General features: G+C 43.6%; 1 protein-coding gene across 2 annotated transcripts in view; it reads left to right on the top strand.

Moving 5' to 3' along the window:
- Positions 1 to 22,567, top strand: part of MCM8 (minichromosome maintenance 8 homologous recombination repair factor) — an 82,616-nt gene that overhangs the window by 9,395 nt on the left and 50,654 nt on the right. For both annotated transcript variants that reach the window (XM_077282651.1, XM_077282650.1), the window contains 5 exons: positions 6,999 to 7,091; positions 14,747 to 14,829; positions 19,410 to 19,556; positions 21,646 to 21,749; positions 21,830 to 22,028. In XM_077282651.1, coding sequence (XP_077138766.1) covers positions 6,999 to 7,091; positions 14,747 to 14,829; positions 19,410 to 19,556; positions 21,646 to 21,749; positions 21,830 to 22,028 — 626 coding nt within the window. The remainder of the gene's footprint in view (positions 1 to 6,998; positions 7,092 to 14,746; positions 14,830 to 19,409; positions 19,557 to 21,645; positions 21,750 to 21,829; positions 22,029 to 22,567) is intronic.

The following is a 22,567-nucleotide window of genomic DNA, read 5'->3' as shown; positions in this document are numbered from 1 at the left end:
TCACGTTGCATTTGCAGAGCCCCTGATGTACCCAAACAGTAGAAATCCCCCACAAGTGACCCCATATTGGAAACTAGACCTCCCAAGGAACTTATCTAGATGTGTTGTGAGAACTTTGAACCCCCAAGTGTTTCACTACAGTTTATAACGCAGAGCCGTGAAACTAAAAAATATTTTTTTTTCCCACAAAAATTATTTTTTAGCCCCCAGTTTTGTATTTTCCCAAGGGTAACAGGAGCAGTTGGACCCCAAAAGTTGTTGTCCAATTTGTCCTGAGTATGCTGATACCACATATGTGGGGGGGAACCACTGTTTGGGCGCATGGCAGAGCTCGGAAGGGAAGGAGCGCCATTTGGAATGCAGACTTAGATGGATTGGTCTGCAGGCGTCACGTTGCATTTGCAGAGCCCCTGATGTACCCAAACAGTAGAAACCCCCAAAAGTGACCCCATATTGGAAACTAGACCTCCCAAGGAACTTATCTAGATGTGTTGTGAGAACTTTGAACCCCCAAGTGTTTCACTACAGTTTACAACGCAGAGCCGTGAAAATAAAAAATCCTTTTTTTTCCCACAAAAATGATTTTTAGCCCCCCAAATTTATATTTTCCCAAGGGTAACAAGAGAACTTGGACCCCAAAAGTTGTTGTCCAATTTGTCCCGAGTGCGCTGATGCCCCATATGTTGGGGTAAACCCCTGTTTGGGCGCACGGGAAAGCTCGAAAGGGAAGGAGCACTGTTTTACTTTTTCAATGCAGAATTGGCTGGAATTGAGATCGGACGCCATGTCGTGTTTGGAGAGCCCCTGATGTTCCTAAACAGTGGAAACCCCCAATTCTAACTGAAACCCTAATCCAAACACACCCCTAACCCTAATCCCAACGGTAACCCTAACCACACCCCTAACCCTGACACACCCCTAACCCTAATCCCAACCCTCTGCAGTGGGATATTCACGTGCTGACAGGCAGGCTCAGCTTCCTTGTGGCCCACCTCCCTGAGGTAACTCTCTGGCCGGCTGCGAAAATTTAGCCACCGGCTTCGGCCGATGTGTAGGCCGCATCCCGGAAGCCGTGCCCGCATTATGGTGCGGTAAGGTGGCTCCACCCACCTTTTCTGGCGCTTCTTCCCTGGCACGGGAGCGATCGCTTACCTCGGCAACGCTGGGGCCCCGGCTTGGGCCTATTCATGGAAGTCACGAGGCTCCACCCACTTAGCGTCTGTGGCTCCGCCCCCCAAATTGTCGCCTCTCGCTCTCTGCGAGACTTTGCCACCTCTGCAACTCCAGTGGCCATCTTGGTCCACTCTGCCTACACACACACACACACACACACACACACACACACACACAGGCTATGGTTTTACATTAATGGGGCACAACGACTCTGCAACCGAGTAAGGAAGTACTGCATAAAGGTGCATATTCAGTAGTCTTAAAGGCACATGACCAGTATTCCCTGGTCTTAAAGACACATGACCAGTATTCCCCTGGTCTTAAAGGCACATGACCAGTATTCCCTGGTCTTAAAGACACATGACCAGTATTCCCCTGGTCTTAAAGGCACATGACCAGTATTCCCCTGGTCTTAAAGGCACATGACCAGTATTCCCTGGTCTTAAAGGCACATGACCAGTATTCCCTGGTCTTAAAGGCACATGACCAGTATTCCCTGGTCTTCAAGGCACATTACCAGTATTCCCTGGTCTAAAAGGCACATGACCAGTATTCCCTGGTCTTAAGGGCACATGACCACTATTACTTTTCTTGGGCGCATGACCAATATTTCCTGGTCTTAAAGGCACATGACCAGTATTCCATGGTCTTAAGGGCACATGACCAGTATTCCATGGTCTTAAGGGCACATGACCAGTATTCCCTGGTCTTAAGGGCACATGACCAGTATTCCCTGGTCTCAAAGGCACATGACCAGTCCGAAGCCGGTCACCCTAAATGAGCTCAGGAGCCCTCCGCCTCCGATCCCAGCTTATCCCAGAGTACCTAGTTCCCTGAGTGGGCTTCGTCACTGCCGCAACACATGGATTCTCTAACAAGAGATTGAAACCCTCTGTGAACCCTCTATGGCTCGGAGTGCTCGCAGGTCCAATATAGATGTCCCTTTCCTTCATGCAAGCCGTCAGCTAGCAGGGGCCGCAAGTATTCTAGAAACGTACACACGCCTAGAAAACGGAAGTTTCATTTCCTGATCCCTCACCAATGATTTGTGGAGAACAAGTCTCTGAATATGGATCGGTTATTGCCTTGGTTCTGGACTCGCCAGAACTTCAGAAAAGGATGGATTCGCCTATTTATATCATCAACCAATCTCTGTAGATTGACGAGGACTTAGGTTCTACTCTAGATCACGCAGTGTCCCTCATGAGGAAACTAAACTCCCTCGCAGAGCATTTGCCATTCACCCTGACAGGTAGCGTCCAGATAAGCGGTCCACTGGACAGAAACCTCTGCAAGCGCGGTATCCTTTTTTTCAGCCAATATGCAAACACGCGAGGTGTCCACTCCACATATATCTACCTAAGACGTGAGATGCCATGCTTGGTCTGATTCTTAAGGGCGAAGGGTCCTCTTAAAGGGCACCGATCTCCTCACACCATCGATAGACGAGCACATGGAGTGTCGCCTCCATGTATCCTCTTCTACGGCCAGGCCTAATGCCGGACAACCAGCCCTGTCCACCCAGGGACCTTAACTCTGTGGATGTACAGAGGCCCCCCTTTTTGGCATACAAACACACCCTCTGCATCTCCACTATTTAGCAGATGATGCAAAAAGGCGGACAATCCCTCTCCACTTCCCTGTTAAGAGGATGGTGAATCGAGGGTTCATCATTTTATCTCCGCACCGTCAAAAAAGAGCAAGAGACGGTTTTTCCTAACCTTCTGCATGCAGCCGCGCATTCTGTCACTTGGCATATTACCGGGTAGAATGTCCTGTGGTATACCTACCAGTATCCCTACCCGATGGGTCATCAATTAAAAATACAATGGACTGTCAGATAGCAAATCTAGTTCGTTCCGTCTTGCGGCCTCCAGTTCAGTGCTCTACCCTTCCTTAGCTGCCGCATGTGTTACTAGAGCAATGGTCTCTTGGTCAGGGACCTTACCTATTTTGATTTCCTATAGACTCAACCAGCAGTGGATCAGTTGTCCAGGACGGTCTAGATCTAAGGGATCTTGGTTCCAAAATGGGGACCGGAAGGTAAGACCGGCCCTGAACCTCAAACTTCTACCAAGCTTGACAAGGTCCCCCTTCTTCGGATGGAGTTCCTCCGCTCAGTCATTACTTCACCGGAAAAAGGTGGAGTTTCTGGCCTCCACCGACATTCGGTATGCTTACCTTCACATTCCTATGTTTTCCCCTCTTCAAAAATTCCTTCGCTTTCCCTTTCGCGAACAGCATTTTCAAATCACGACCTTGTCCTTCGGCCTTGCCACCACACCCAGAGTGTTCCCAGGGGTTATGGCGGCTGTCACGTTCCTCTTGCACCTAGAGGTGTGGTCATCCTGCCCTATCTGGTCGACTTTTTAGCCGCTCTTCCAGCCCTGCGCTCAGTCGTCCATATCTCTTGCTATACCCTATCTCTCCTGGGCTGGCAGCTAAACTTAGACAAGTTTTTTCCTCTTTTCCAGCCCAGCAGATATCCTTTTTTGAGGATAATCCTGGAATCCTCCAGAAGGTTGGTGATTCTCCCTTGAGACAAGGCCGTGGCCCTTCAACAGGGAGCTTGCGCACTTGTTCACTCATCCCCTCATTCCATTCGATTTGCTAGGAGGGTTCTGAGGAAAATCGGTGACGACAATGAAAGCATTTCCCTTCGCTCCTCGTTTTCTGCAGGTCAATCAGGCTTTCAGAGGGTAGTCTCTGAGCTTCTTCCTCATCCAGGGGAGATCTTTCCTCCCGGTTCAATAGTTATTAGTGACTACCGATGCCAGTCCTCTTCTCCTGATCATTGTTCTGGGGATCCGAACGGTATTGCTAGTTCTACGGCAGGTCCACTGCCTTCTGGCGGGTCACCCCCATCCAATTCAATCGGACAATCCCACGTCTGTGCCATACGTAAATCATCTAGCAGGTACCCACAGTCAGGCGCCATGGCCGAGGTACCTCACATTCTCTGTTGGGCCACGATCTATCATTTGGTGATCTTGGCACTACACATCTCAGGTGTAGAACTCTGGGCGGCAGACGCCATCAGGGTCCCTTCTCATGTGAGTAGGAACTTCACCCGGAAGTCTTCCATCAGATCTGTCTTCTCTGGAGCACTTCAGATGTAGGTCCGATGGCGTCCAGACTGAACGCCAATGTACTATAAGTTCAAGGTTCGGCCTCCAAGTCCAATAGCCATCGCAGTGCATGCTCTGGTCCTTCCATGGTAGCAGTTTCCTTTACCCCTCTTCCACTACTTCCGAGATCTTTTCGGAAACAGGAAGGGCCCCAGTGATCCTGGGAGATCCGCACTGACCATGTCAGGTTTTTCTCGTTTGCAGAACTAGTATTTTTCCATCTTATTGCAACAAGACTGCAAATATGGACTTCCTCGCAGGGAGTCTTCACATGTGGTTCTTCCCTATCGCATACCGTTAGATCTTTGGGACCTTAATGATCCGGTCCCCTCATCCTACCTAGTCTTCGGAGCTAGCCGCTCTGTTCTGTCAGACTTTTTTTCCTTATTACCATCAAGGCAAGGTTGCCCTCAGGCCATCCCCATCTCTTGTTACCAAGGTGGTATTGTATTCCCACAGTTATGAGGGCATCGTTCTTCCCTCAGCTCTTTCCGCACCAGTCCACATAACGGAATGGGTTCCCCATATTCTGAATGTGGTGAGTGCTCTCAGTAGGTACGTCTCGAGGACAGCATCCTTCCTAAGGTTGGACTTTTGATTCTTCACTGTAAGTGGACAGCTTCCTGACGGTTACAGGAAGGGTTTAGCCTTTTCATCGGCCATGTTGGTTTGGTGGATTTGTTACACCATCCAGGAGTCCTTCCGTGTTAGATGTCAGCCTATCTCCCTATCGAGGTTTCTTGGATTCTAGGCACCAGGCATCGGCACAGCACGCCTGCAAGCTTGCGAGGTCGTTCAGTCCGCATGCATTCTTTAAGCACTATAATTCCCAGACTTCCAAAGATGTGAGTCTGGACAGGCGGACTCTGCAGGCCATGGTGTCGCACTTGTAAGAAGCGGTTATACAGGGCCTGATCTGATGTTGTCCCCACCCAGGGACTGCTTTGGGACGTCCCACGGTCTGTGTTCCCAATTAGGCGTAGGAGAAATAGGGATTTTTGTGTATTCACCGTAAAATCCTTTTCTCCGAGCCATTCATTGGGGGACACAGCTGCCACCCTATTATTTGCTTGTGCTTGTTTTATACTTTAACATGCTATACTCTCATATATAATCTGACACGTTATATGCTCACATATTGTTTATTGATCTCTTAAGGTACCGTCACATTTAGCGACGCTGCAGCGATCTAGACAACGATCCCGATCGCTGCAGCGTCACTGTGTGGTCGCTGGAGAGCTGTCACACAGACAGCTCTCCAGCGACCAACTATGCGAAGTCCCCTGGTAACCAGGGTAAACATCGGGTTACTAAGCGCAGGGCCGCGCTTAGTAACCCGATGTTTACCCTGGTTACCAGCGTAAACGTAAAAAACAACAAACACTACATACTTACATTCCGGTGTCTGTCCCCCCGGCGCTGTGCTTCTCTGCACTGTGTAAGCGCCAGCCGGAAAGCACAGCGGTGACGTCACCGCTGTGCTCTGCTTTCAGGCCGGCTGGCGCTGACACAGTGCAGAGAAGCACAGCGCCGGGGGACAGACACCGGAATGTAAGTATGTACTGTTTGTTGTTTTTTACGTTTACGCTGGTAACCAGGGTAAACATCGGGTTACTAAGCGCGGCCCTGCGCTTAGTAACCCAATGTTTACTCTGGTTACCAGTGAAGACATCGCTGAATCGGCGTCACACACGCCGATTCAGCGATGTCTACGGGAGATCCAGCGACGAAATAAAGTTCTGGCCTTTCTGCTCCGACCATCGATGGCACAGCAGGATCCTGATCGCTGCTGCCTGTCAAACTCAACGATATCGCTATCCAGGACGCTGCAACGTCACGGATCGCTAGCGATATCGTTCAGTGTGAAGGTACCTTTACTGCTTTTGCACCGAACTGGTTAGCTGAGAGCCAGCAGGAGGGTGTATACTGCAGGGGAGGAGCTAACTTTCTTTGTACCACTTAGTGTCAGCCTCCTAGTGGCAGCAGCATACACCCACACACAAAAATCCCCATTTCCTATTTTTCTTTACATTTTTTCCCCAAATCCGCAAAAAAAAAAAAAAAGAATTGGAATATAAACATGACATAAATATCAAGCCCCATATATCGCGATAAAAAAGCCAAAAATTATATAAATATCCCAATGAGATATATTTTAAAGCCATTAAGAACGCAAGAAGGATAAAACCCGAATTTGTGCCCATTTAGGAATGGAATAAAATGGTGGTCATGAACTGGATAAAAAAAATTGTCTAAAAGGAGAACATTTCCCCCAGTTCTCTAGCATTGATGCTCCTGTGTTTCATCTTTTTACTTCCCTGCATTGATGGCAAAACGTACATCGATGTAACTGCTGCAGCCAGTCATAGGTCTCATCTGTCTCATGCTGTACCTCACCACTGAGGCTAGTGATTGGCTGCAGTGGTCACATGTATGTATGTATGTATGGCATGCCATTGTTGATGAGAAGCAGAAATAGCAGAGGAGTATTGGTGCTGGAGCGATTGAACAAGTGAGTAATGTTTTTTTTTTCTTTTTAAACTTTTCGCAATTTCTGCCATTTTAAAAAATCCTGGACATCTCCTTTCATCTTATACCTTATTTTTTCACCTTTCACCTCACTATTTATTTTCTTCGCCTTAGAATTGAAAAATGCAAGTATCCTTACACAGTATAATTCTGCAATTTTTTTTTCAGGTCAGTGCTGTATTCCTGCCAGGCCTCGATTAACCCAGACAACACTGGACAAGTACATTCCATACAAAGGTTGGAAGCTTTACTTCTCTGAAGGTACAGTGTCCAGCCCGGGAAGATGAAGAAATGGATTACACCACTCATAACATCTAGATCGCAATTTATTTTCTGTGCATCAATCATTCTCTGTCTGTGATTTTCTGGGTTTCATCAAATAACCTTCACAGCTGAGCATTTCTCATCTAGTGCAGATGATTACTGGTGTCAGGAGTCAGGGCAGTAGCTCCATTTCCCCTTGTATCAGATCAAATACATCTGCTACTTATCTGTATCATCTCAAAAAGGGAAATGCATCCTGGCAGGAAAAGATTGTATTAAGCCCAGCGCATCCCCCTGTATTATCAGCCTCGTCTTTGCATTATCTTTGTACTGCTGAATACACATGAACTGATTAGGGGGAATGGTTGTGAGCATGGTCTGTGTGATGTACAAGTAATGAACGCAATGTGCACATTTTCACATTGTCTGTGCACCTGTTCGTTGGTCCCGTCGGAGTTTACATCTGAACGCCTTGCAAAACGGGATCCGGATGTACGCGCCGATGAGCCAGACACTAAAATGGTGACAGCAGAGCGAACGTACGCTTTGATGTGCACCATTTTTTGGAGTGCACTCCTACAGGAGGTGGATACTCGGACATACTAGACTACGTCTGAGTGCATTCTGTAGTTGTACAATCCCGAAAATGGTGCACATCAGAGCGCACGTTCCCTTTGCGTCATTACAGTCTATGGCCCCAGTGGAGCCCCTGGGGAGGTTGGACCTACTGATCGATTCTCTTTTAGGTATTTTCACATTGTGTTTGGTGACCCGTCGAGTCATATGCCCGAATTCTCCCTTAAAATGGGATTCTGACGTATGCGCTGACAGGGGCCATAGACTGTAATGATACAGACAGAGTGAAAGTGTGCCCTGACATGCATCATTTTTGGGTGTGTACGACTACAGAAGGCGGACACAGATGCCGTATACTACTTCTGAGTGTCTGCCTCCTGTAGGTGTGCACTCTCAAAAATGGTGCTCATCAGAGCGCACGTTTGCTCTGCTGTCATCATTATAGGCTATGGCCCTGTCAGCGCACACGTCCGAACCCAGTTTTTCCCGGGTGTGTGTTTCAGATGCATGCCCTGACAGGACCAGCGAACGTGACCCTAGACGCAATTTGAAAGCACCCTTAAATCTATGGCTGCTCATAGTAGATGATCACATACAGTTGCACCAAATTTATTAAGAGGGATGTATCTCTAATTAAGTTTGATGCATGTTATGATTGAGGCTGGCACATAGAACACCAATGTTAATAAATCCCCCCATTATGAGATGGTTTTCTCACTTAAACCGTATTATTGAGACAAATAAAACTAGAGACAATTCTGAGGCATAAAAAGTTTATTAACAATGTTCATGTATCATGTATTCTGCCTTTACTCATGGTACCAGATGGTAAATATTCGGTACATAATAAACATGTGGAGGCATAACCAGTATCCGACCAGTTCCACCACTGACATAGGAGACCAATAGCCAATCTCAGATATAACAACATAAGATGCTGTAGTCAGGAGTATGGCACCCAAAACTCCAGTGGTGAAATGGAGAAAACCATTGCGGATGACTTCTACCACCTTGCATTGTTCATTCCGAGACATGGCGAGGGGCAGCCATATTTCTGGTGGAAGGACATATCTCGTAGCTGTATACACGGCTGGCCCGTCCATGTAATCAGTCAGTAGTAGAAAGTGAGCAAAGTAAATTTGTCCAATTATGATGAAGCCGGCAAGATTCCAGGAGGCAGAAAGAGCCGGTAAACAGGATCCAAGGGTCGTCACTGCAGCAAACGTGATTGTAACCCAGATGATTATCTGCAGGGCGCTCAGTCGCTTCTGACCATTTTTCCTCCTCAGTACAACGATCTGCCGCTCCATAGTGGTGACAACCTGTATCATCAGCCGAGAACAGGTTGCTGGAGAAACCTTCAGTGAAGAAATATCTTCTTGAAATTGCAGAGATGCTGAACAGCTCCAAGAACACGTCTGACGTCTCTAACCAATCAAGGAGAAATGGTGGCACATCGCTCCTTTTTCTGATGGCCGGAGTTCTATTATTATGATGCGGCAGGGTTCTATGATTGTGAGGCAGCAGGGTTCTAGGTTCTATGTATCAGCTATCTTAATCACTGTCTTGCCATCCCACATCTTTTTTTATTACTGCACCCTCCCTATCAATAGTTTTATGATCAATTTTCATTATTTTGGTGAGAATAGATAAAATTTAACTTTTGATATATTAATAAATTTAATAAAAATGCGAAAATGCCTTTCTTTAAATAAGGGTTAGATAACTATACTACAGCCACAGTGATGAACTTGTATATACCGAAAGACCTAATGCCACGCCATTTTAGGTAACAGCAGGGTGGGCAGTGGACACTTGGCCTTGATTCTAAGCGTGTAGATGACCTTCCCTCATGATGTGAGAGGAGAAAGGCATCAGGAGGAACACATGGATATTTAGGGAGAGTCTAGCTGAGGGAGAGCAGTGGACTGCCCTTGTAAGTGCAGGAATTATGGAGTTCAGGGACATTATACTGACCCGTTGGACCTTATAGGGTTAATGCTCCTGCCTTACTCTATTCAGACCTGATAATGATAAGGGTCTCCTTGATCGCCCTGGGAGCTGCAACAGTGGGTGAGGGATTTCCATTTTTTGTAAGATGTACCAGTTGTCATTGGACATTTTCTCATGCACTTAATACATCTTATGCATACTTCAGTATATATGACCTCATTTTCAGGTATCCATTGTGAAGTACTGATCATTGCCTCTTTTCTAGACTTATATGCAACCACTGTCGTTTTTGGATCTATGTAAAATTTTGTTTCTGTTTTTTGCCGTGTGAAGTATTGATCGATAGATCTTTCTGTATATATTCGTCCACCACTGTGGCTGTATTATAGTTACCTAATCCTTATTTAAAGAAGGCATTTTTCACATTTTTATTTGTTAATGTATTAAAAATTAAGTTTGATCTATTCTCGCCAAGTTACCACTCCATTGATTGTGAGATTGGGAAATATTAGATCACCTGGGACCTAAGTCCTAGTTATCTTGTGCTAATTTCAAGTTTCGTTATCATCTGTAATTTACAAGGATTTCACATGTCCTTGTGGGTTTAATTTAAAGAAGAACTCCCACTAACTTTTTTTTTTCGTTGTTAAATGTGTGTATATGTACTTGTAATGTAGTGTGAGTGTATTAAAGGGAACCTGTCACCCCCAAAATCGAAGGTGAGGTAAGCTCACCGTCATCAGGGGCTTATCTACAGCATTCTGCAATGCTGTAGATAAGCCCCCGATGTAACCTGAAAGAGGAGAAAAAGAGGTTAGATTATACTCACCCAGGAGCGGTCCCGCTGCGGTCCGGGTCCAATGGGTGTCTCAGGTCCGGTCCGGAGCCTCCCATCTTCATTACATGACATCCTCTTCTGGTCTTCACGCCGTGGCCCCTGTTGAGGGCAGAGCAAAGTACTGCAGTGCGCAGGAGCCGGGCCTCGCTGACCTTTCCCGGCGCCTGCGCACTGCAGTACTTTGCTCTGCCCTCAACAGGGGCCGCGGCATGAATACCAGAAGAGGACGTCATGGAATGAAGATGGGAGGCTCCGGACCGGACCTGAGACACCCATTGGACCCGGACCGCAGCAGGACCGCCCCTTGGTGAGTATAATATAACCTCTTTTTCTCCTCTTTCAGGTTACATCGGGGGCTTATCTACAGCATTGCAGAATGTTGTAGATAAGCCCCTGATGACGGTGAGCTTACCTTACTATCGACTTTGGGGGTGACAGGTTCCCTTTAATATATTCCCAAAACATGGCCCAAGAGTAATATAGGCACTTCCAAGAATCTACAAGAAGCTGGAAAGCTAATGGTGAATACAATAAAATATAAACTGTATTGATTTAAACATAAAAATCAGTCAACACACACAAATATTTAAATAGAAAGACAAATGCAGAGAATGCTGAGTCACTCAGGAAAAATCTTTCTAAGGTCGGTGTCACACTCAGCGTATGTAAATACGGTCCGTTTATTACGGCCGTAATACGCAGAAATGTTCCCAAAATAGTGATCCGTATGTCATCTGTAGGCAGGGTGTGTCAGCGTATTTTGCGCATGGCATCCTCCGTATGTAATCCGTATGGCATCCGTACTGCAATATTTTCTCGCAGGCTTGCAAAACCGACATCTAATGGATTTATGTGCTAAAATGTTCGTTAAAACTTATATACAGTATGTGTGTGTGTGTGTATATATATATATATATATATATATATATATATATATATATATATATATATATTCATATTCATATATATTCTGTATTTATATTTAATTCAGTGCGAGATATGTGAAAAGCCGGTAATTCAATTGCCGGCTTTTCATGTCTCCTTCCCAAACCCGACAGGATATGAGACATGGTTTACATACAGTAAACCATCTCATATCCCTTTTTTTTTTGCACATTCCACACTACTAATGTTAGTTGTGTGTATGTGCAAAATGTGGGCGCTGTTGCTTGTAAAATAAAGGGTTAAATGGCAGAAAAAATTGGCGTGGGCTCCCGCACAATTTTCTCCGCCAGAGCGGTAAAGCCGGTGACTGAGGGCAGATATTAATAGCCTAGAGAGGGTCCATGGTTATTGGCCCCCCCCTGGCTACAAACATCTGCCCCCAGCCACCCCAGAAAAGGCACATCTGGAAGATGCGCCTATTCTGGCACTTGGCCACTCTCTTCCCACTCCTGTGTAGCGGTGGGATATGGGGTAATGAAGGGTCAATGTCACCTTGCTATTGTAAGGTGACATTAAGCCAGATTAATAATGGAGAGGCGTCAATTATGACACCTATCCATTATTAATCCAACAGTACGAAATGGTTAATAAAACACACATTATTTAAAAGTATTTTAATGAAATAAAGACATAGGTTGTTGTAATATTTTATTATACTGGTAATCCACCTGATGACCCTCGTCCCGTAACAAAGGAAAAATAAAAACTCAACAATATCTCATACCTTCCGACGCTCAGGTCAAGTCCCACAAAGTAAATCCATCTGAAGGGGTTAAATCATTTTACAGCCAGGAGCTGTGCTAAAGCAGTGCTTGCGGCTGTAAAACCCTGGGGAATGAATGGATTGCAGGGGAATGACCTGTAGTTACCTTGAGTTGCGGTGAGGCGCCCTCTGCTGGATGTCCTCATGAACTGGAGCCTGGTAAAAGTTCCCAGGCTCGAGTTCATATGAGGACATCCAGCAGAGGGCGCCTCACCGCAACTCAAGGTAACTACAGGTCATTCCCCTGCAATCCATTCATTCCCGGGGGTTTTACAGCCACGAGCACTGCTTTAGCACAGCTCCTGGCTGTAAAATGATTTAATAAATGTATTGATTCTCACTAATAAAATCAAAAAGAGTCAATAGTTCAGACGTCATGGAATATTGCAGTTGAGCTAGAAGAGCACTACAAGTGACAGCAAGTCAGCATGTACCAGTATACAAAATGGAAACCTATGTGTGTGCACCTCTCTGGCCATCAAAAAATGACTTTACTACAAAAGCGAAACAAATACATCAAACTTGCACAGGCCGGAATTCAATGCATTTAAAGAGGATATGTCAACAAATTTCACAATACAAACTGTATATATTATTAAATAAGTCTCTTAGATCTGATGAGGCTGGTGTACTTGCTTTGAAAATCCATGTCAGAATGGCTATATAATCCTGATATTGAGATGATCATTTTATTAGTTCAGCTATAGAGTGAGAGAGCTCATGAGCCCAAGTGTATTCAGTCTCTTCACATCGGGCCTGACGGACAGCTGCAGCTTGTACTGAGCATTGTGAGATGTCAGCAGCAGGGAAGAGGAACAATGAGGAGCTGTCAATTAGGCTAGGTGGGCAGAGATTCTTGTAAAGCATTATACATCCATACTAGCATAGATGTAGTTAGTTTTTGTCTTGACTGTTTCGCATCTAAAATATATACAAGTGCTTCTCACTAAATTAGAATATCATCAAAAAGTTAATTTCAGTTCTTCAATACAAAAAGTTAAACTCCTATATTATATAGAGTCATTACAAACAGAGTGATCTATTTAACGTGTTTATTTCTGTTAATGTCGATGATTATGGCTTATAGCCAATGAAAACCCAAAAGTTATTAACTCCGTTAATTAGAATACTTTATAACCAGCTTGAAAAATGATTTTAAAATCCGAAATGTTGGCCTACTGAAATGTATGTTCAGTAAAGGCACTCAATACTTGGTCGAGGCTCCCTTTGCATCAATTACTGCATCAATGTGGCGTGGCATGGAGGCGATCAGCCTGTGGCACTGCTGAGGTGTTATGGAAGCCCAGGTTGCTTTGATAGCAGACTTCAGCTCGTCTGCATTGTTGGGTCTGGTGTCTCATCTTCCTCTTGACAATACCCCATAGATTCTCTATGGGATTAAGGTCAGGCGAGTTTGCTGCCAATCAAGCACAGTGATACTGTTGTTTGTAATCCAGGTATTGGTACTTTTGGCAGTGTGGACAGGTGCCAAGTCCTGCTGGAAAATGAAATTTCCATCTCCAAAAATCTTGTCGGCAGAGGGAAGCATGAAGTGCTCTAAAATTACCTGGTAGATGGCTGCGCTGACTTTGGTCTTGATAAAACACAGTGGACCTACACCAGCAGATGACATGGCTCTCCAGACCATCACTGATTGTGGAAACTTCACACTAGACCTCAAGCAGCTTGGATTGTGGCCTCTCCACTTTTCCTCCAGACTCTGGGACCTTGATTTCCAAATGAAATACAAAATTTACTTATATCTGAAAACAAAACCTTGGACCACTGAGCAACAGTCCAGTTCTTTTTCTCCTTGGCCCAGGTAAGATGTTTCTGGCATTGTCTATTTGTCATGAGTGACTTGACACAAGGAATGTGACACTTGTAGCCCATGTCCTGGATACATCTGTGTGTGGTGGCTCTTGAAGCAATGACTCCAGCAGCAGTCCACTCCTTGTGAATCTCCCACAAATACAGTATTTGAATATCCTTTTATTAACAATCCTTTCAAGGCTGCGGTTATCCTGGTTACTTGTGCACTTTTTTTTACCACACTTTTTCCTTCCACTCTACTTTCTATTAATATGCTTGGATACAGCACTCTGTGAGCAGCCAGCGTCTTTAGCAATGATCTTTTGTGGCTTACCCTCCTTGTGGAGTGTGTCAATAACTGCCTTCTGGACATCTGTCAGGTCAGCAGTCTTCCCCATGATTGTGGAGCCTACTGAAACAGACTAAGGGACTTTTTTAAACACTTAGGAAGCCTTTGCAGGTGTTTTTGTTAATTATTCTAATTTACTGAGATAATGACTTTTGGGTTTTCATTGGCTGTAAACCATAATCATCAACATTAACAGACTTGAAATAGATCACTCTGTCTGGAATGACTACATAATATATGAGTTTCACTTTTTGTATTGAAGAACTGAAATACATTAACTTTTGGATGATATTCTAATTTAGTGAGAAGCACTTGTGTATATGAAAAAACCTATACAATCCAGGTTACTTTTAGTAGGACTGTCTATTGTGTATTTAGTTTTTATCTAGTGTGTTAATATTTCCATGTTGTATCAGTTTACAGTGACAATTCTCCTTTTGTGCTGAAGGTCCAAGCGTTTGGGAAGTTTTTTACAAAACACATTGAATTGTATGATAAGGTAAGTGTCTGACCAACATGTTGGGTTTCTGTGAGGAGTTAAGTGCAAATCTGGATGTTGTTAGTGCGGCTTATGTGATTTATCTGGACTTTGAAAAGGCATTGATTCTGTACTACATAACAGCCTTATACTGAAGCTACAGAAGCAGGGGAACTGGGGGGAACCTATATGCAGATGAGTAAAGACAGGGAACAAGGAGACGTCATCTGATTTACATGTATAAATACATGTGTGGACAATACAAAGGACTGCCTCATGACTTAAGGTACCGTCACACTCAGCAACTTTGCAATGAGAACGACAACAATCCGTGACGTTGCACCGTCCTGGATAGCGATCTCGTTGTGTTTGACACGCAGCAGCGATCTGGATCCCGCTGTGCCATCGCTGGTCGGAGCTAGAAGTCCAGAACTTTATTTTGTCGCCAGGTCGGCGTGTATCGTCATGTTTAAATATGCAAATTTCCTCTGCTGAAAAAAAGAGGACTTAACTCTATAGCGTCACCTATTGGAAGTAGCGATCCTACAAGTCACAACCAACCCTTTAACGAGTCGTGCAATATGACTTAGGATTAAAGCCAAATCAGTATCTCAATTCGCAGACACGGTGTTTCGGGCTGTTGGCCCTCGTCAGTGCGAAGCATGAGAACTGATTTGGCTAGGTGAGAGGCTCTGGACTGGGGTCTAAGGGGTAACGTTTCTCCTTATGGAGAGTGACATACCAGCTGGCTTGTCAAGGTAAGGAGGCTTATTCGCCGTGCAATGCTCCTCTGGGAATTTAAATATGCAAATTGCCTCTGCTGAAAAAAAGAGGACTTAACTCTATAGCATCGTCATGTTTGACATCAAAAGCAACAACGCTAACAATGGATGTAATGGAGCTAACAACCAGCGAGAACGAGAAGTGAGTTGCCGTTACGTCACTGGATCGCTCCTGCATCGTTCTGGAGCTGCTGTGTTTGACGTCTCTACAGCGACCTAAACAGCGACGCTGCAGCGATCTAGTTTAGGTCGGCTCGTTGTCTATATCGCCGCAGCGTCGCTGAGTGTGACGGTACCTTTATTCCTTCCAAAGACCGTACTATGGACCAGGATGCACTCATTACGGGTGCTAGAAAGGCTATTCTAGCAGCTGTATAGGAACGGGTTCTTTACCGTTAGAGCAGTCAGATTGTGGAATGCCGAGCACAAGAGCTAGTAATGGCAGACACTATAGCAGCTTTTATAAAAGGTTTGGATGATAATTTAGTGACACAATGTATAATTGGTGGAGAAAGGTTGGACTTGATGGACCTAAGTCTTTTTTCAACCTATGTAACAAGATTTATGGTTCCCATATAATAACATCCTGTAGATCAGGGGGCCACATGCGGCCCATGATGCTATTCTGTGTGGGCCCTAACCCATCTGGTCATAGACGTGTGTGTCTGTCTGTGTTGGCTTCTGATATGTATAGTCAAGAGAGAAGAAGTGTGGCATAGTGCAGAGCAAGGATAGATAAGTACTTGTGGTTTACGCTGTGCCCTTCTCTGGATCCCCCAAATAGTAGCAGATTGGGGGTCTCCTGACCCCTGTGTAGTATTCCAGAAAGGAATAGGTGGGGAGATGGCCATCAAACAGTCAGACTCTCTTCAATGTAGTTTTATATGAAGCACATATTAGCAAGTCACATTAAGCAGCAGGCGAGGAGGTGACGCTTCATTTTCATGACAGGTGGGAATCCTATAATGTGCATCTGTCTGACACGTATGATTATGATGAAAAACTGGAGCGACAATGAGCGCAATAGCGTCTTATCTGGTTAAAAAGGAAAATGAAAGCAAAGAATATTCTCACCTTCAACAGTTGTGAAAGGCACAACCCCTGCGAGCACTGAAGAGACTGGCGGCAGCAGATCCAACACAGGAGATATCGTGCTGCCAGAAGTAAAAATGCAGTAAAAAAACTCCTTGAAAGTATAAATATTGAAAGTATACAGTAAATGCGTTCATCATCGCGTTTTGAAGCACGCCTGAAGTCCACTTCTGTGGTTTATCCTGATGAAGAAGCAGGTGTGCTTCCAAACGGGTTGATAAATTAAAAACGCATTTAGACTTTTAATATTTATACTTTCAAGGGTTTTTTCTACTGCATTTTTACTCCTGGCAGCACGATTTCGTCTCCAGTTGCACATGAGATCTGTCATTTTTGGCATTTACCATAATTATAATATTTTATAAATGGTCCCAAATCATATTTCCACTTCAGGTTTTCTTGTGCTCCTTGGAATTGATTCAGTCTGACAATGTGGCCCTTGGGGCAGGAAAGGTTGGGCCCCCCGCTGTCCGTTCTAACGCCAGTATAGGGTGTACAGGCCGAGGACTGAATCATTCTCTCTACTCTGATGTTTAGCACAGATCAGGGGGCCTGTTTTTTTTTAATAAATGTGTATAACATACCGTACATGCTAATTACTGGCCCTGTACATTTATCTATATAGAATATTCACAGTATTTATCAGTCACAACTGAGTGATGTTTCTATTCTCCTCGACGTAATAAAGAAACTGATGCGGAAAATGATTCCATTTTTTTTAATGGGAAGATTTTTGTTATCTGGCGCAATGTGTGGTCCAGAAGATTGATCAGACATATGCTGTGCTATTTTGTCTGCTCCGGTCAGGAGTCCATAGCCACAATTTTCAGGACCAGATTCATGAATTTTGTGCAGCTAAGGCATAAAACAGATATATGTATGCTCAACTATGGTGGCAAACAATTTCTTTATGCAAAAAAAGGGTCCAAGGCACTTCCAAAGGTTTTCACAGTTTTATTGTGGAGTATGAATGTAGTAATCCGCTTGTTTGGTAACAAATATCTGGCGGAGCCTTAGACCCTTCTTGCACATTATACTTCTATGGTGGCTAAGATTGGAACCCATCACCAAATTAGCACACTGCGACCTCGCCTGCTGCACATGATAACTAGTTGGATACAAATTTCCCTACAACTTAGAAAAATGTCTGTTCTGTGGTGGCCCTCACTCATCTGGGTGCGTTAAAAAGATCCTGTGATATTTCCTAAGGCCCCCAAATTTCCACCAGTATAATACAGAGCTGCATTATTGTGTCTTAATCAAGCTTGTGGTGGGGAAAAAAACTCTGGAGCTATAAGTGGCAAACCCATCATCATATGCAAATACGACAGCATTTGTGGAGCAGGCAATCTATTTCCTGGGACTAGCCCTGGCCTTGGATGCAATAATCACGCCCACTCGGCGTGATTGACATCTTACATTCTTTCACACATCATATCTTCAGTGCACAGCACTCTGGGAAAGGGCAGGATGTCCTGCACTGAAGCCATTACTGGAGTCGGGGAAGAAAAGGTCATTCACTCCGAGTGATTACTGCACCCGAGGTCGGGACCAGTCCAGGGGAGAGGTCTCTCTGCTGCACTAGTCCTGGCAACTTGGCTCATCATGGGTAACATAACCTTCTTTTTTGTTGTTGCTCATAGCTTGAAATCTTTGCGAAAACACAAACCTGATTAAAATGCAGGAATAGGGCTCTGTGTGACACTGGTGGCAGCCTGGGGACCTTGGGGAGCCTGATAAGTTACCTTTAAGAACTTTGTGTGTATGACCTGCTTAACATGTGTTACTGGTGGAGTCTAGTACCTGCCAATTGGATGATCATTTAGCTCACTGCCAACTTATGTCTGTGGTCAGCTTGTTCATGAAAAATTATCCTTCTTTCAGTTAGGAATACCTGTGAGGGGATCATCCAAAAATATGATATATATTTTTTTCTCAAAATATATGATAAAATGGAGGGACGGTTAAAAGTGAACGACTTAAAAGGAACCTGTCATCTCTTTGGGTGGCACAGTATAAGGAGGAGAAGCTGAGCAGAATGATATATGGGTTTGGTGGAAAAGATTCAGTATGACTTGTAATTTTTTTAATTGAAACCCCTGGTGTTTCAATGTACAGGGGGCGGTCCTACTAGTGACTGACAGCTACACACGTGGTCAAAATTGTTGGTACCCCCAGTTTAATGACAGAAAAACCCACAATGATCACAGAAATAACTTGAATCCGACAAAATTAATAATAAATAAAAAATCTATGAAAGGAACAAATGAAAGTCAGACATTGATTTTCAACCATGCTTCCACAGAATTTTTAAAAAAAATAAAACTCGTGAAATAGTTCTGGACAGAAATGATGGTACCGTTAAGTTAATATTTTGCTGCACAACCTTTTGAGGCAATCACTGCAATCAAACGATTCCTGTAACTGTCAAAGAGACTTCTGCACCTCTCGACACCCAAAAGAGCTCACAATCTGAATTCCCCATCACAAACGCACGCACATTAGCCAATATCATTGGAAGCCAATTTAACCTATCAGTATATTTTTGGATATTTATAATTGTTCAATACATGTCCAATATGGCCATGGCTTGGCCAACATCACCAATCCTTGGCCAACATCGCAATGCCTTGGCCAACATCGCCATGCCTTGTCCTATGATTTCTTACTACATACATTTGTAATTGGATTAAACATTTGTTTCCTAAGATGTTACCTTTGTTATAGGATGAAATTGAAAGAAAAGGCAGCATACTTGTAGACTATAAGGAACTTCTACAGGACAATGAACTTGCGTCATATGTTCCACTGACATTGGAGCTAAAAGATATGCCGGAGAAAATCCTGGATTGTATGGGGCTAGCGATCCACCAGGTGAGCAGTTACACAATATATAAATGTCCTAAAAAGCTGCTTATTGGCACAGCACTACTGGTAAGGTAAAAAATGAAGATTTTGGGATGTTCCAGCACATATTGGAGTTTTTTCACCCTTGTGAATTTGCATGGATGAATCATGATATATTCATACTTGGCAGACTACGGTAATTTCCGACATTTTTAAAACCGAAAATCAGTTCCATATATCTGAATGGAATTAGGAGAAACATCTGCACAAGCATTAAGATGAGTGGAATTAATTTGCAGTCACAGAAAATTCTGCAACAAATCCGCCATGTGTGAATGTACCCGGTAAGTTCTAATTCCTATTACAGTGGCATGTAAAAGTTTGGGCACCCCTTGTCAAAATAACTTTTATTGTGAACAATTTAACAAGTTGAAGATGAAATGATCTCTAAAAGGGCTAAAGTTAAAGATGACACATTTCCTTTGTAGTTTAGGAAAATATATATATATAATATATATTGTAATTTTTTTTACATTTTAAAAATTACAAAAAGGAAAATCGACCGATGCAGAAGTTTGGGCACCCTGCATGGTTAGTACCTAGTAGCTCCCGCTTTTGAAAGTATCACAACTTGTAAATTCTTCTTGTAGCCAACCAAGTGTCTTTCAATTCTTGCTTGAGGGATTTTCATCCATTCTTCCTTGGAAAATTTTTCCAGTTCTGTGATATTCTTGGGTCATCTTACATGCACTGCTATTTTGAGGTGTCGCCACAAATTTTCAATGATGTTCAGGTCAGGGGACTGTGAGGGTTATTGTAAAACCTTCACCTTGCACCATTTGAGGTCGTCTATTGTGGATTTTGACATTTGCAGAAGTCATCCTCTTTTCAACTTCAGCTTTTTTACAGATTGTGTTATGTTTGCATCAAGAATTTGTTGAAATTTCATTGAATCCATTCTTCCTTCTAACAGTGAAATGTTCTCCGTGCCATTGGCTGCAGAACAACCCCAAAGCATGATTGAGCCACCCTCAAGCTTAATGGTTAGAGATACATTTTTTCCTGAAATTCAGTGCTTTTTTTACTCCACACAAACCTTTAATCATTGTGGCCAAAGAGTACTATTTTAACCTCATTGGTCCACAGGATTTGTTTTCAAAATGCATCAGGTTTGTTTAGATGTTCTTTTGCATACTTCTGATGCTGAATTTTATAGTGAGGATGCAGGAGAGGTTTTCTTCTGAAGGCCATACTTGTACAGGTGTCTCTGAAAAGTAGAACAAAGTACCACAACTCCAGAGTCTGGTAAATCTTTCTGAGGGTCTTTTGCAGTCAAGAAGGGGTTCTGATTTGCCTCTCTAGCAATCCAATGAGCAGCTCTCACTGAAATTTTGCTTGCTTTTCCAGACCTTATCTGGACCTCCACTGTTCCTGATAACTGCCATTTCTTAATTTCATTTCAAACTGAGAAAAGAGCAACTTGAAAAAGCTTTACTATCTTCTTATAGCCTTCTCCTGCTTTGTGGACCACCACCATTTTCATTTTCAGAGTGCAAGGCAGCTGCTTAGAATAACCCATGACTGTTGTATTTCTGACAAGGTTAGAGGTGGCTAGGTTTTTATAAAGCTGGGAAATTTGCATCAACTGCCCTCTCCTAACGATGATAGTAAACAAGCCATAACTCTTAACAGGCTAATTAAGGTCTGAAACCTTGGTCAAAGTTATTTTAGCACAGAAATATCCAAGGGTGCCCAAACCTTTGCATAGGCCCATTTTTCTTTTTGTAATTTTTAAAATGTAAAAAATGACAATATATTTTATTTTTTTGCCTAAAACACAAAGGAAATGTGTCATCTTTACCTTTAAGCCTTTTAGAGATCATTTAATCTTCAACTTGCTTAACTGTTCACAATAACAGTAATTTTGACCATGGGTGCCCAAACTTTTACATGCCACTGTATTTCCACCGTTCTTGAAGTTCTGTGATCTCTCATTGTTTTGATCTGCATTTGACGGACCTTTAGACTTCTCTTACAAATGATAGTTATAAACCTATACTGCTTTATTTTTGTGCTTTGTCCATCTATGAAGTTGATTTCTTTGGTTTATTTTCAGGTATTAACTAAGGACCTGGAGAGACACGCAGTGGAGTTACAGGAACAGGAAGGCCTTCCACTAGAGGAGGACCCCATTGTCAATGTGCCATACATACATGCCAGGTATTTCATGTGCACTGGTATTATGCTAATAATGGAAGTATAGGTGGAATCATGTTTAGTAATTGACCTTTCTTCCACAGGGTATATAATTATGATCCATTGACTGCTTTGAAAAATCTTAGGGCCAACTTGTATGGGAAATATGTTGCATTACGCGGCACAGTTGTGCGGGTTAGTAACATTAAACCACTATGCACCAAAATGGCTTTTGTATGCAACATGTGTGGTGATGTACAGAGTCTTCCCCTGCCTGATGGAAAGTATACCATTCCAACAAAGGTAATAGCATTTTATTTATTTTTAAACTGAACATTTTCATTGAAGGTAATAGCATTTTTATGGTTAGGGGGATGAAATGTTTATGGACTGTCGCTCCATCAGATATTGCTAAGGGCATACCCATAAGATATTGCTAAGGGCATACCCATCAGATATGGCTAAGGGCATACCCAGCAGATATTGCTAAGGGCATACCCATCAGACATTGCTAAGGGCATACCTGTCAGACATTGCTAAGGGCATACCCGTCAGACATTGAGACATAGCTAAGGGCATACCCGTCACACATTGCTAAGGGCCTTCCCATCAGATATTGCTAAGAGCATACCTGCAGACATTGCTAAGGGCATACCCGTCAGACATTTCTAAGGGCATACCCATCAGATATTGCTAAGTGCATACCCATCAGACATTGCTAAGGGCATATCCATCAGATCTTGCTAAGGGCATATCCATCAGACATTGCTAAGTAAACGCAAGGAATACAGAGCAAGCAGAAAAGTTGTAACCATGTGACCATGATAACAATGGATAGGTCA

The sequence above is a fragment of the Ranitomeya variabilis genome, chromosome 2 (genome assembly GCF_051348905.1).
Source record: "Ranitomeya variabilis isolate aRanVar5 chromosome 2, aRanVar5.hap1, whole genome shotgun sequence".
Taxonomy (NCBI): Eukaryota; Metazoa; Chordata; class Amphibia; order Anura; family Dendrobatidae; genus Ranitomeya; species Ranitomeya variabilis.
Note: the sequence above shows the minus strand (reverse complement) of the source record. Positions and strands in the feature narration are given on the sequence as shown.